The sequence below is a fragment of the Uranotaenia lowii genome, chromosome 1 (assembly GCF_029784155.1).
Source record: "Uranotaenia lowii strain MFRU-FL chromosome 1, ASM2978415v1, whole genome shotgun sequence".
Lineage (NCBI taxonomy): Eukaryota > Metazoa > Arthropoda > Insecta > Diptera > Culicidae > Uranotaenia > Uranotaenia lowii.
The window spans coordinates 205,777,140-205,792,228 of record NC_073691.1 but is presented as its reverse complement, the minus strand read 5'-3'; the positions used below and the strand labels follow the sequence as shown (position 1 = coordinate 205,792,228).

General features: G+C 38.9%; 1 protein-coding gene across 8 annotated transcripts in view; it reads right to left on the bottom strand.

Moving 5' to 3' along the window:
- The window catches only part of LOC129745086 (complexin), a 276,770-nt gene that overhangs the window by 64,487 nt on the left and 197,194 nt on the right, over positions 1-15,089 (bottom strand). For 5 of the 8 annotated variants that reach the window (XM_055737924.1, XM_055737939.1, XM_055737954.1 and 2 more), the window contains one exon: positions 13,081-13,247. In XM_055737924.1, coding sequence (XP_055593899.1) covers positions 13,081-13,247 — 167 coding nt within the window. The remainder of the gene's footprint in view (positions 1-13,080; positions 13,248-15,089) is intronic. The other 3 variants (XM_055737931.1, XM_055737945.1, XM_055737977.1) reach the window with 1 other exon arrangement.

Genomic DNA, 15,089 nt, shown 5'->3' with positions numbered 1-15,089 from the left:
CTTTTGAAGCACCTCATTCTCAGAAGGGCGCTATCGTATTAAATTTCAAAAATAAATAAATTAACATCGTAGTAAAATGGACAGCTTTAATTTGTTTAATATGTTGTGTTGATAAATTTATTGGTTAATTTTACTTTCATCCTTTTTTAGATTAAGATGCTTACTTACGACTTTGGACAATTTAATCTAGTTGAGTTCCACGCAGCAATACTGATTGTAGCCATCTCTAAGTGGTTATTTTCACGTTCTTTATAGTGCTTCATGCTAGTTTAAAGCAATTAGAAAAACAGCTTTAAGCTTAAAAATTTTATTACATATCATAAAAGTGAAAATCTTCAAAATCAATTTGGTCCAAACTCGTCAAAAAGAAATACGACCCGTTTTTAACTGACTCATTGTTTGATATTTTGTTATGTTTACATTGCACTCTCTTGTTGACAGTTCTCTCCGGTGTCCTTGGAAACATCTAGTGGTTCAACCCAAAAACATAAAATGGATTCAAAATAGTCGTTGGGACTTTACACAAGTTTTAAGGCTTAGCTTCTGTTCATCTGTGCTTCTTGCTAAGCAACTGTGGACCAACCTGAGGAGAGAAGGGTTACACATACCTTCTAAATAACATTATGATCCTGAGGACATCGATCTAAATGGGTTAAACAGTTTCTTCTCGGAGGGGCACACGAGGCTTTCGCATGCCAGCGGTTTGGATAACTGTGGTACCAATCCATCTGCAGCCTGCAAGAACGTTCCAATTTCTTAGCACAGATGTCGGAACAGTCGTGGCCATGTCTTGAACATTTTTTCAACCATATAATCATGTGTAAAACGTTTCCCTCCATGTGGAAAACTGCCATAATAACACCGCTGCCAAAAGTGTCTAACTCAGTAGAACACAATGATTTTAGACCTATTAGTGTCCTTTCAGCAATGTCTAAAACTTTAGAAAAAGTTCCACTGGCACAAAACACCACTCGCTGGATACATCTATATTTACAGCGGTTTCGGAGATGATGACTGTACATTGACTGACCTTCTCCTACCTTTCACATCGAAATCAGATTGTGCGGTATGGTGAGTTCAACTCAAGCATCTTTAAGTTGCGAGATGGTACGCCCCAAGGTTCATGCCTCAGTGCGATGCAGTTCAGCTTCTACATTAACAGCTTACCAAATATGTTTGAAGGCAATTACCAGCTATCCGCGAACGATCTGCATCTGTATGTTACTGGAACACAATTTGAAATAATCGATCATCTCGTTTTGAAAGTGAATCGGGACTTGGAGGCAATCGACTGCAGGACCAGGAGAAACCAGCTTTTTCCAAACCCGAAGAAAACAAAATCAATTATCTTTACCAGGGGAAACTCCGCAACACCAGCTGTACCTGTAATCTTTTGTGGCGAGGTTATAGCTGTATCAAAAACTGATGTGAATCTTGGGCTGCAGATGGACAACAATCTTCGATGACGAGATCAGGTGAATGAAATCATGATGAAGGTGTATGGAACCCTACGAACCTTCAACCGATTAAAAAAAAAAAGAAACTCACTCAAGATAAACATTTAACACCCAGTACTGAGATGCGACCAGCGACGACCGTCTTACCAAGCTATCCACTTGACCACCGAGAAGTATTCAGAAGAGTTCTCTCCCTGCCTACGCGGAAAAAGCTTGTACAATCAATAATCATGCCTTTTCTCATGTATTGTGATATTGTGTACTATCCTGGTCTCAGTCAGGTTTTAAAAGTAAAACTGCATCGTGCCTTCAAATCTGCAATCAGATTCGTTCACAACTAAAGCACAGAAAAAGCACTGGAGCTATAAAAAGGACAATAACAAGTCGTGACCTTCCAGCCAAATGCTCTTGACGCATCGGATGTTTCATGTACGAATACTGCAATAGCATCGTTCCGGATTATCTGTTTCAGAGTTTCAGCACATATAGCGCGGACAGATGGATAGAATAAGGACATTGGTTGTCCCCCCGAATACTTACAGCAGCAGAGACAGCTTCCTTGTTTAGAGAGTGTCTAAATGGAATTCTTTAGCACAACTTATCAGACAGAAGAACACTATTTCTTCTTTTAAGTCAGCTCTCGCTTTAGAACAATTTCTTAGTGCGTGACAGAATATTTAGTAATAATCAACTTTTTTTTTTGTTACTATCAATTTATATTTCCGTGACCCTGACTTTGATTTTATTTATGTCGATGGGCCTCTGAAAGTTCACAAACCAGAAATCATCAGAAGGTGGTAGGACTGGGACATAGATAAATAGTTTTCCAGTCAAAAGCAATGGAGATTAATCAGGAAACTATTGGAAGGTCGCCGAGCTGGAAAGCCAGTCGTCAAACAAGGAGCCTAATGGGTGGTCGTAGAGTCTCGCATTTAAGGCTATGGAAGTTCGTCGACTTGTGAAACCTTCTAAAATTCAAGAAGGCAGAGTCAATAGAAGGTCTTCGAGTCGGGGCCATGGAAGGTTGTTGGGCATAGGCACAGAAACTCAACCATGAAGGTCATTGGAATGAGAACCTACTGAGTCAGTGTCTTACCGAGAGGGGTTTGAAAGTCGGAAGATGGTAGGCCATTTGGAATGTCGTCAAACAAGGAGTCTTAAGGGAGATCTTAAAGTCATCGAACTGGGAAACTTTTTAAGAAGGTCGAAACAGTGCTATAGAAACATCGTCGAATCAGAGCCGAGGGAAACCGTTGGGTCGGATTCATTGGAAGATCGTCGGAATTAAGCATGAGATGAACTGAGAGGATCTTCAATCAGAGCCTCTTAAAAGTGCAATGTCATTGGACCATAACCACGACTTCAGTGCTTGAACCAAAAGCCAACTTAGAATTCGTCATTTCGGGAGTCATTGGAATGTTGCCAAGTAGGAGCCACAGGTAGACCATCGATTCAGAAGCTCTGTATGGTCATCGGACTGAAGAACACTGTTCTAACCGTTTCATTTTGGATGATGCACAATGTCTTCATCGTAGCAGAACTCGTAGGAGGGGGATAACCCACTATCGGGGGATCAGAAAAGGGGTAGGCTTAATAGTAGCATGTTAACCAAACAAACGGGAAAATTGTGCCTTGGCAAACGAAGGGCAGAAAAAGCCGCGGGCCAAAAATCCTAGGGTTGCCAGCTAAGGGATACAGGAAGACCGGAAAACGGTCGGAGTCGACTGACCCCATCGACGGAGGGCTTTCGAGTAGAGTGCGTCCGACCCCAAGGTTTGAAGCTGCGAAGATATGGGAACATCTTCTGCGTAACGGATGCTGTGGGTACGCTGCGGTTGTGCGTAGGATGCTCCACCTTGCTTCGGGGAGTATCTGAGTAGTGCGGTTCCCACCGACCGAAGCTGCGGGGATAAGACTTGACCTTTTTCGCAGTGGAAATCGTTGTAAAAGGGTTATTTCACTATCTGGAAATACCTACTGGTAGAGTGACTCTCGACGCCGGGTAAGCCTTTTGAGTCGTAGTAGGATGGCCTCATCCGAATAGTTGTGTTAAGTCCCACGCGTGTGCTGCGACAGGCGCGAGTCTAGAATAAGATGCTCTCGATCGGCACACGACGGGCTTAAAGGTGGCAAACCTGGAATCCTGGAGAAAGAGGTCGTGCTTCGAGTTGCTAGAGGAGAGATCAGGCCTTGAATCTTCAGGATCAACCCAGAGTCTTTACGATAAGAGGTCGGGTCTCGTGTTGCAAGAGGAGAGATCCGGCATTTAATAAACAAGAGAAGGGATATAAGTGTTTACCTCCAGTCATTACGAGGAGAGGGCAGACTCGAGTCATAAGAGGTTTATGTGGGAACCTTGAGTCATTGCGAGGAGATGTCGGTTTTCAATTCGTTAGAGAAGAGTTCACACTTCGAGTCGTAATGATGAGAGGTAGACTGGAGTGGCTGAAAGTGGTCTCGTATATGAGTATTGCCTTGGAGCCCCTTGTGCGAATAGACCTCCCACTATTGAAAGATAGTTCAAGGTGGGAACTAGGTCTGCGGTCCCTAGGTGGAGTTTAGGGAGTAGGAGGTATACACGAAGTGTCAGCGTGTCCAGGATAACCTGCTCTCGATTCGGCACACGGGCGGGCAAAGAGGAGTGGACTTCTAACCAAAATAAGATGAGTCAAGATCTCGAGTCGTTAGAGGAGAGGGCCTTAGTCTTGAATCGTAACAGAAGGCAGGGTTTTGACTTGAAATTGAGTAAGCCGATGAGCGCTTAAGCGCGGACTTGGTCTACCATCTCGGGTACAGCCTTCGATGCAGGTACGGATGAGAATTATGACCAGAGTCCCCAGGTGGACTTTATGCAAAGGGGTACATAGTATCTAGAGTCGACTAATTTCATCCATGGACCCAGAGTAGCATACTGGGGGTACAAGGTGGCTTGTCGTGTCTTAGAATATGATCTGTAAACCGGGATTTACCAACAGATGATGCACCAAGGGATTGAACGTCCCTCAGATCAATCATGTTCATTATCTTCTCATCTCTTCATATGTTATTCCCAGTGTTTCAAACATGAATTCAAAAGAAATTGGATTGAAATTTGCCTAAGAATTTTTACAAAGCCATATTGGAATATTCAACGATGTCTTTGAAACAAGCCTCAAAAACAAGGATACGTATTACAGTCAATGTACCTCAACAAAACTACCGTAATATCAATAATCTTCAGAATCGAGAAACGTTCTTCCCCCAATCGATAGGAAGATGACACAAAAACAACAACATTAGGTCAACACTGCCCGATTTCCAATCCAAACAAGTCCCGAACAATGAATGAATGAATGCTTATTGTGCCGTGATATGACAAGCCAATATCATCGGCCCGGCATTCCCCGTGCCCGCAAACAATCGTTCGTTCGCAAGAAATATAACGAGATTAATTGAAGAAAACCGATCATCATCATTGTTGAGCCCATAATAATCAACACGCCGCGTTTGGAACAGACCCAAGACAATAACAACAATGGGTCGGCCTGCTCGATGATGATTGTCAGTTGGAGTTGGCTAGGCCTGTTTCTGGTATCGGAAAACGTCAAATCGTCGTGCTGCGGCCTGCCGCAGGCTTGTTATTTCGTTGAGTTGAGTTGATTTTGGGCGCCGCGTCGCGCCCGTTTGGATTGAAGTTATCCTCCTAGAACCGTACTATTGTTGGGAATAAGCATTGTTAACCTTTCCCCTGACCAAATCCATTCCTTAGGAAATAGGCGGGTTCCCTTTTGTTCCTAGCGAGAGGGTGGGTAGGAATCTGGAAAGTCATTTTCTCGCTTATTAGTTTAACATTGTGTGCGTACTGTTGCCTAGTTTTCCCTATTGGATATCTATCCGGCAACACGAGTTCCAGCCTTGTGGGGGCGTCTTCTAGCACCTGAAGTTTCCTCCAGGCTTGAGACTTCCAATAGGGTTTTGTGCTAGCACTTTCCGCATTGTTGGCGCGCGCTATTTACCTACAGGGAAAACCTTCACCATGAGCGAAGGAAATCTTCCTAGCGCTCTAGCTGTTATTTGTTTAGCACTGTTTCGATTTCCTTCAACAACCTCGGGCAGCAGCAGGAGTAGTTCGTTGGTGTGGAAAATCTCACCTTCTCTCAGCGGTGTGAATGTCGGTGTATTTTTTTTCCCCGTTTTCTCCACTAACAACAAACATCACCATCCCAGCCGGGAATACAACCGGGAACAGAAACAGATGGATACACGGGCAAAACAATTCGCTAGTGTTGTTTTTGCTCGTTCCCCAGAAACACTGTTTAATCCTTAAGGAGCCATAAAAAAACTGGAACCCTGAGGCTTCTTTTCGCACCTTTAATGGCTCGCTAGAATGTTTGTTTTTACGAGCTTACTTTTGGGTGGTTTTTTTTTAATTTGCGGGAATCTAAATTGTGGCAAGACTTTAGTAATTTTGCATAACCACGTTTCGTGTGTTCTAGAAATAATATAATTTGTTGTGTTCGACTAACTTTATAGACTATAGAAATTAATTTTACTTATTTAACTTATTCCTTACTGGGGATTTCATCTTAGTTTTCTAGAGTTTATAAAAAATTGCGATTCCGATCAACAAAAACATCTACAAAGGTATACATTTCAATTCGAAAACATCCAATCAATAGGAAAGCGAACCCAATTGAATAAAAATCAATCACTCGAGGCAACCAAGCAAAGGGACAAACAACACACAAAAACAGCTCCCAGTTCGAAGAAGTTCCAATCCGGAAAATGAAAAATTAATATTTCATCCAATCGGCAGTAGCCATCACCGTCATCCCCCCCTACTCCGAACGATTGCTCGACGAAAAAAAAAGTGTCTGGAAAAAACAGCCTTTTTCCACAAAGTCCATTTCTAAACTCTTCGAATCAGTGCTGTGTCAATATTGGTTCCTTCACTCCCACCCGATGTATAGCGTCGTCCTGTTCCATTTCGATCAACCCGCCAGTACCCGGAAAGATTACTTTGCTTTAAACCCTTTCAATTTTGCAAGAACCGGACAGACCAATCCCGTCGTGACCCGAGCCTTTGATTGACGTTTTCTCTACCTTGCTGCAGTTCAATCCTTCCGATTCTGCATGTCCGTCCAGCCGGGATTGAGCCCTTGTGGATTTGAATCAGTGCCCTACTGAGCCGTTGCTTATCCCGGACCTTCCTTCGGATGCAACGTCCGTTCTGACTTCGTTCGATGCAGCAAATTGGAAATGCAGCCAGGTTGGTCCATCTCGGTTCACTAAAATCTACACAAGACACAGGAATCAATCGGGAAAATCAGCTCTTTGGCAAACACTCCCTGAAATCCTTTTGATCTGAAACTTTCCGCCTGGCCCACCTTTGGCTGACCCTTGGCCCGAAATCTTCCTTTAACCTAGACTCGGTTCATTCAGAGGGCTGTGTTTGTAAAAGGTATTAATTTCACCTGCCATGAGAATTGGAACAAGCTTCTGCAAATCTCCGGATGAGAGCTGAATCCTCCGAGAAGTTGATTACAAAATTACGTTTCCGAGTTGAAAGGAGAATTTTTTTTTGGTAAGTCTTCGATTGAACGTTACTACTACTAGAACGCTGCTCGAAAATTGACGGAAGCTGAGAAAGCCTTCCTTGTTCTAGTTGGCGACACAGAAGCTGGGTGGATTTTCGGTTCAAGCTCTTAATTATTGCATAATTGAGAACTAACCCGACCTGGGCTAGGTCAGCTCAGCATGGAATCCTACCACAACGGCGAGCCAAAGCAGAAGCCAAGAGGGTGTCTACCGGATTGAACAACTTTGAAGGCATCAATGGAATTAACCCTGGGCGGATTTTTCCTTCCAATCAACGCAATTTCCGGTCTGGTGAAATGATTGATCTGACCAGTCGGTAATCAATTAGAAGGTGAGTTTTTTTTGTCGAAATTTTGCAACTTTGCTTGCATTGTGAAGAGATGTAATGAAATAAAAAAGTCAAAACAAGTTTATATGTTTTTACACTATCAATCTCTGGATAACTTTTTTTTGCGACAATCAAATGATCAGTTAAAACCAAAACATCTGAACAATGCTTCTTAAATGTTTAAAAGATCTACTTTAGACTTAAGAAGCGCAGATGAATCAAATTTCTAGTTATTCCGCATCTAGATTCTGAATCTAACTGAAAACAATTTAAATTGAAAATGACTTTATTTCAAATTCAAACCTTTAGGAAGACATGAACCTCATTTTGAGTCAAGGAAAGCAGATTTACTTCACTAGAAATTCGTTATCATCCTAGATTCGTTTTTTTTTTGTATCAAATTTTATCGACTTATTTCAAACGAAAATTATTAGTTTTCTATCTCCAAAACTTCATATTTGTGTTAAGTGTTGCAGCGCTAATGTGATTACTCCACTAGAATTGGTATGAAATTGACTTTCTGATGAATATACTCAAAATACACTGCAAAGTTGAATTTTAGGGAAATAAAATCTGAGAAATGGCAAATTGTCAAAAAGTTTAATAATCAGCTACCGTTGTTTTGTATTTTGAAAATCTGAAATTGCGAAAGGTGCCAAATTACGTCAACTTTTCAATCCCTTTTTCCATACTTATCTGGTTTGGCTATAACATTTTCCACGGGCCAAATACATTGAAAAAGAACGATTTTTACACCACTTTTTACATTTTTTGTGGTCATGATCTTGCAAAAATTAAAAAAAAAACTATATCTTTATGTACAACGTAGAGCTTCTAACTTCAGCTTTCTTGGACACCTAGAAGAATTTTTTGAGCATTCCTTAGCTAATTTACAATCTTTTTTCCGAATCACGTTTTTTCGATTTTTTCTAAGACTGAGTTACGTTACGTGGTTTTCAAAACTGTTCAAAACTTTTGTAAATTTTGTAAAAATCGGTTGAGAAACAGGAGAGATAATGCGGTTTTAAGCGAAGAGTGTTAAATTGACACTAATGGTCTAATTAGTGAGTTTTTTTCCTGGGTTTTCTGAGTGCGTCCATGAAAAAGTAATGATGTAAATTTTATGATTTCAAGAATTCATTGAGGGTCCTCGAAGAATTTTTTTTATTTGAATGCACTCAAATAAAGTTAAGGCGTCAGCAATTTTTAGAAGATTTTATAAATAACACTGTTGAAAATTCAACTAGTTTGTTTTATGAGTTCGGAATCCATAAAAACATTCGACTATTACTATTTCAAAATAAAAAACTATCAAAACCAATATTGAATAACTACAAACATCGAATTAAAATACGATTTTATTGGATTGGATTGGATATCAAATTGATTCATGAGTGGATTTTTAACGACTTCCAAATGAAATCTTCATGGAAATTCACCCTGAATCTCATCATTTAACGGTATAAAGTATATAACGCAAACAAAATAAACTACCAATGCATTTACCACTAGAATTGGCCTCTGTCATCTGAAAGTATGTGAAAAATGTTCGACAAATTTAGCTGGTACCTCCTTTTATGCAAACGTCCAATTAGTTCTATCGTTTAAAATCAATTGTGAAACAATTTTCTCGAAACTTTTAGGTTCAAAACGTACATAAGATATTTTTTTTTGTAGAATTTTCAACTATTTTGGAACTAAGCTTTTTAGAAATTGCTTTGAAGTCAAAGAGGAAATAAGTACACAAAAGCGATTTTCGAAGAGAACGCGCTTAAATTTTTTCGTTTTGCTCCTTTTTCATGTTAGATTTTCTGAAAAATAATAGATTAAAGTATTAATTCAATCGAAAAAAAGAAAAGAAGAACATTGAAATAAAGCCAAAATTGAAACTTAATAGTTAAATATTAAGATTCGAAGACTCGTTTGACATTATTAATTCAAAATTAATAATTTTCGTAATTTAGCTGTATTAACCGATCGCGGGGCCTGGGGCAATATTTCTCGGGGGGCGATTTTTTTTTTCAAATGTCATCCCAGAGAATACATTATATTTTAAACATGCAAAGAAAACTGGATATGAGTTCAGTATATTGCCTTTCAATACCCATTATGTCTTCGTAGAAGGTAGTTTCTGGTATCTTCAAAGTGCAAACAATAATTCAATCACTTGCAAACACTGCGAAAAAGTTAATCAATGATTGGAACCGTTAAATGCTCTGGCTTTGAAAATATTAAAGACAGATATTAATTTTTTTTATTTCAAAAACCTTTTTTTTTATTTATCGAAATATAAATAAATAATAATAATCGAAATAAAAATATTTAATTTTTTAATCAATTTTTAAGGACTTTTTTCAATGCTTAAAAAATTTAATTAGCAATTATAAAAACCCAAGACCCAAAATAGGACATTAAAATTCTTTTCGTAGATTTTTTTTTTGGAATTGTTTAGTTTTATAGATTCTTTGAGGTTTTTAACTTTAACACTAAGTTTTCGAAAGATTTTTTATTATTTATCAAATTCATCAATTTTTGTCATTTTTTTTCATTTTTGTCATTTTTGTCATTTTTTTTTTCAATTTTGTCATTTTTGTCAATTTTGTCATTTTTGTCATTTTTGTCATTTTTGTCATTTTTGTCATTTTTGTCATTTTTGTCAACATACAATAGAGTTAGAGCTTAAAAACTGTTTTTTTAGACATGCTTTAACATATCAGCATTGAAACAATCATAGCGCGCTTAATAATCGTCCTATGGAATTTATGTCTTCGACAAAGTTGCTTTAAAAGGTAATTGCTGCAGCACTGTAGAAAACATTTTTTATCTATCCTTTCAATTAAAAAATTTATATGTCAAATTTATGAAAAAATGACACGTCCTTATATCTGATGTTGTTTAAATAAAGCGCATTATTTGATGAGCATCTTTGTTGAAGACACCTTTTGTATAAACTTTAGGTATAGTTTCTGCTTTATTAATTTTGTCACACTAGATCCCCGTTCTGGATTGGGCAATTTGCGAATTGACCATCGCTGGAGGAACTAGCAATCGCTAATGTAGAGTGTAGCTATGTAAGGACCTCTCTGAAGTAATGAGGGGCTGAAAGGCTGAAGGGCTTACTGAAGTTGCGACAGGGCTCTACAGTCGACGATGCTATTCAACATAATCAATCTGCGAATTGAGGGGAGAGTTTGACACCCACGATAAGGCGATTTGCGTATTGAGGATCATAGATGGAACGAACAATCGCTAGTGTAGAGTGTAGCTTTGTAAGGCCATGGCAAAGAAATGTAAATAAACTATAATTCTATTCCACCACTGAAACTTACGTTTTTAACTGGATATGGGCTCAGATATGGAAGAAAAATTTGCTCAATACTTGCGGTCAGCAAGTTGGCCTCCAGAAAACGAACCAACTACCAGAGAACCATCGCAAAGAGACCAGCCAGCGCTGAGATGAACCAGGCCAGAAACTAGCCTGTGAAATGTTCAAGGCTAGCTAAGAGGTTCCACGAAAGTTTAGTCCAAGAAGGTTCGCGGATCGAGAGGGTTACTCTCGATGCCGTCTCGAGCCACGCTGAGGTTTGCATACGTGACTTTGATGGCCGGTTAGCGATGGCTGGAAGAAATTGTTGGTGTTGCGGAAAAGCTCGAAAGCCGAGGAGAAAGCCCTTGGAGGAACTAGTAATCGCTAATATAGAGTGTAGCTATGTAAGGACCTTACTGAAGTAGTGATTAAAGAATTAACTCTATTCCATCAATGAAACCTGCATTGTTACTTAATTTTCAACTCTATCTGTTTCTGTTTTTGTTACGTTTATGTATGATAATGGTATCTTTTTTTTAACTTTATGCATTTTGTTGAGATTCGAAGACCTTCCATGACTTTAGTTTTTACACTCTTGCTGCGACTCGAAGCTTTCCTTTGGCGTCAACGCTTTTCCTCCCAGTGGCTCTGGTCCGAAGACCTTGTTTGGTTCCGGCTCGACGCTCTTCTTTTGGCTCTACACCTCACCAATGGCACGACGACCTTCCTCTGGCTCCCGGATCGCCGACCTTCTTATGGATTCCAGTCTGCTACATTAAAAGGGTATGCTCCCAGCACTGGTGTAAAGTAGGAGAAGCGGAGTCATTAGCGGCCAACTAACAGGTCGACAAGCCAGGAAACACGAGAGTTCGCCGGACAGGTGCCTTGGAAGGTTGTTGAGTCGGTTCCATCGGAAGCGCACCGGAATCTATTGAAAAGAGCGTCGAGCTGGAACCGAACAAAGTCATCGACCGGTGCCATAGCAGGCCGTTGGGCCAGAATCACTGGTAGGTCGTTGGACCGGAAGTTATGAAAGGTTGGCGAGCCGGTATCATGGAACGTTATTAAATCTGGAACCCAGGAGCCACTGGAGCACTTACGTGCGGTTGAACCAAGGTCGTTGGACTGGAACCATTGGGAAGCATCAGGCATCAGAAAAGGGGTCGAGGCGCAGGAGCAAGCTTTGAGCAGCATTAAAGGAGTCGAGACCAGAAGTCAGTTGGAAGGTCGTCGGATCGGATCCAGGTGGAGGTCGTTGGATCAGAGACCGTGGAAGGTCAGACCAGAAGACAATTAGAAGGTCATCGGACCTGGGTTCCAGTTAGAGATCGTCGAGCCAGGAATCATTTAAGATCGAAGAGCTGGAGCCACTGTTAGATCGTCGAGCCGGAAGCAAGAGGAAAGGTCGTCAAGCTACCTTCAGGAGGAGTCGCCGGATGTGTTAGAAGACAGTGAAATTCATGTTTTTTTTACTTACTCGATATTATGTCTGTGTAATTTTATAATAGTAAGAAAAATATTGTTTTTTTTTTATGTTTGAAAGGAATTAGCTGGAATTCTGTTGTATCTTGTGGTGCGTCTTGTCAAAAATCTTATTTCTTAAGTCGGATCCCTTTTTCAATGAATCGCCTTTTGAATATTTAAGTCAATACTCATAAAAATCAATAGCGTGTAGGCTTGTGGGTGAATAATATTGAAAAGGTTGCATCGATCCCACCAAAATTGACGCCCAACGTTTGCTCAGTCAAAAAGTCATAACAAACAACCAACCTTCTTCTTTCCAGAGAGCTGATTGCAACTTTTCTCACATTTCTCAACGCCAACGTCTAGCGACTTGCGAGTTAAATTTTTGTTTACCGTCTTCAAAAAGTATAAACTTCTAAACAGCTGATGTTATTATTTTAATACGACTAGTCATCACCTTTTCAGCCACTCATCTGTATGCTAATGAGCCGGTTGTTGAGATATCAGACAGAAAGATAACAGAACTCTCTACAGCAAACACCCGAGATAAGTTGGAAAATGGCAAAAGTTAGGATTTTCTCACTGAAGAACGGAGGGTGGGTTATTGTCGGAGATATTATTATTGAAGAATATCTCAAGAATGAGGTACTCGTTACAAAATGTTTCATTCAACGCTTTTGTTTTTATTAGCAGTCATCAAGTAAGTTGGGGGAAAAATTAACATCTCATATCTCATGTTATTCTAAAATCTCCGAAAAAAGAAAAAGAAGGCTGGTGTCTCAAACGTAGGCTCAGTGAAGTTTGCTGACTAATTAGTCCCCGAAAAAGTTGGGTCATTCGTTTTTATTCCGTTGTCGTCGGAAAAACACAATGTCTCATCCGTTTTATGAGGAGATATAGTAGATTCACAAAAAAAGGGATAAAAACCAGTATGGGGGGGTACTCACTTTGTCCCGGATTTCCTGTCGCATCTTTTCCCGCTCCTCCTCCATCTTGCGGTGCTTCTCCTTCCGTCGTTCCTCGGCTTCGCGGATGGCCTCCTGGCGCTCACGCTCGGCCTCCTCCTCCTTCTCTTTGTCATTCTCATCGTCGCCTCCGTCACCGCCTACAGCACCTGGAACGTGATAGCACACATTACAAGGGGGACAAAAATGGGTCCGGGGGTCTTAGGGCGGGGTTCATGGATGTTCCGAAAACAGTAGAATATGGCATGGGGAAAAGGGTTTCGATTGGGGGAAAAACGCTATCTCAGTCGGTGGTCCTCGGTGGCTTCCTGTACCCCTTAATTCATACCCCTGTGTTACCCGAAAACATGTAATGTAAGTACGATCTGCCATCGAAAAGCCCCCCTCGATTGACGAGGGGTCACTGACATGGGTTTCTCGAGAACTTCCCCCCAGGAAAAGGGGGTGGGTTTTATGAACCTAGTTTAGGCTCATTAGGAGGGCTGTTGAGCTGATTATTTAAATGGAATATGTGTGTCAAAGCGAGCGTTTCTTCGAGTGGGGTTTTTTGTTTCTCATCTCGCACTCCCAGGGAAATCTCCCGTAGGGTGGATGAAAGGTTATAGTAATTGAATTACGCCACCCACTCCATTTGTCCCTGTTGGTGGGCTCCGGGAGTCTAAGAAGATGGAAAATCAATTCGAGGTAAATGTTCAAAACTGTTAAATTTGAAACAAAGTCGCAAAGTGAATTGAAAGGCAATTTTTATAGGAATTGGAAAAAAGTTAAAATTGAGAAAATTGTCAAAATTGTCAAAATTGTCAAAATTGTCAAAATTGTCAAAATTGTCAAAATTGTCAAAACTGTAAAAATTGTCAAAAACTGTCAAAATTGTCAAAATTTTCAAAAAATTTCAAAATTTTCAAAATTTTCAAAATTTTCAAAATTGTCGAAATTGTTAAAATTGTCAAAATTGTCAAAATTGTCAAAATTGACAAAATTGACAAAATTGTCAAAATTGTCAAAATTGACAAAATTGACAAAACTGACAAAATTGACAAAATTGACAAAATTGACAAAATTGACAAAATTGAAAAAATTGACAAAATTGACAAAATTGACAAAATTGACAAAATTGACAAAATTGACAAAATTGACAAAATTGACAAAATTGACAAAATTGACAAAATTGACAAAATTGACAAAATTGACAAAATTGACAAAATTGACAAAATTGACAAAATTGACAAAATTGACAAAATTGACAAAATTGACAAAATTGACAAAATTGACAAAATTGACAAAATTGACAAAATTGACAAAATTGACAAAATTGACAAAATTGACAAAATTGACAAAATTGACAAAATTGACAAAATTGACAAAATTGACAAAATTGACAAAATTGACAAAATTGACAAAATTGACAAAATTGACAAAATTGACAAAATTGACAAAATTGACAAAATTGACAAAATTGACAAAATTGACAAAATTGACAAAATTGACAAAATTGACAAAATTGACAAAATTGACAAAATTGACAAAATTGACAAAATTGACAAAATTGACAAAATTGACAAAATTGACAAAATTGACAAAATTGACAAAATTGACAAAATTGACAAAATTGACAAAATTGACAAAATTGTCAAAATTGACAAAATTGTCAAAATTGACAAAATTGACAAAATTGACAACATTGACAAAATTGACAAAATTGACAAACAAAATTGACAAAATTGACAAAATTGACAAAATTGACAAAATTGACAAAATTGACAAAATTGACAAAATTGACAAAATTGACAAAATTGACAAAATTGACAAAATTGACAAAATTGACAAAATTGACAAAATTGACAAAATTGACAAAATTGACAAAATTGACAAAATTGACAAAATTGACAAAATTGACAAAATTGACAAAATTGACAAAATTGACAAAATTGACAAAATTGACAAAATTGACAAAATTGGCAAAATTGACAAAATTGAAAAAAATTAAAAAA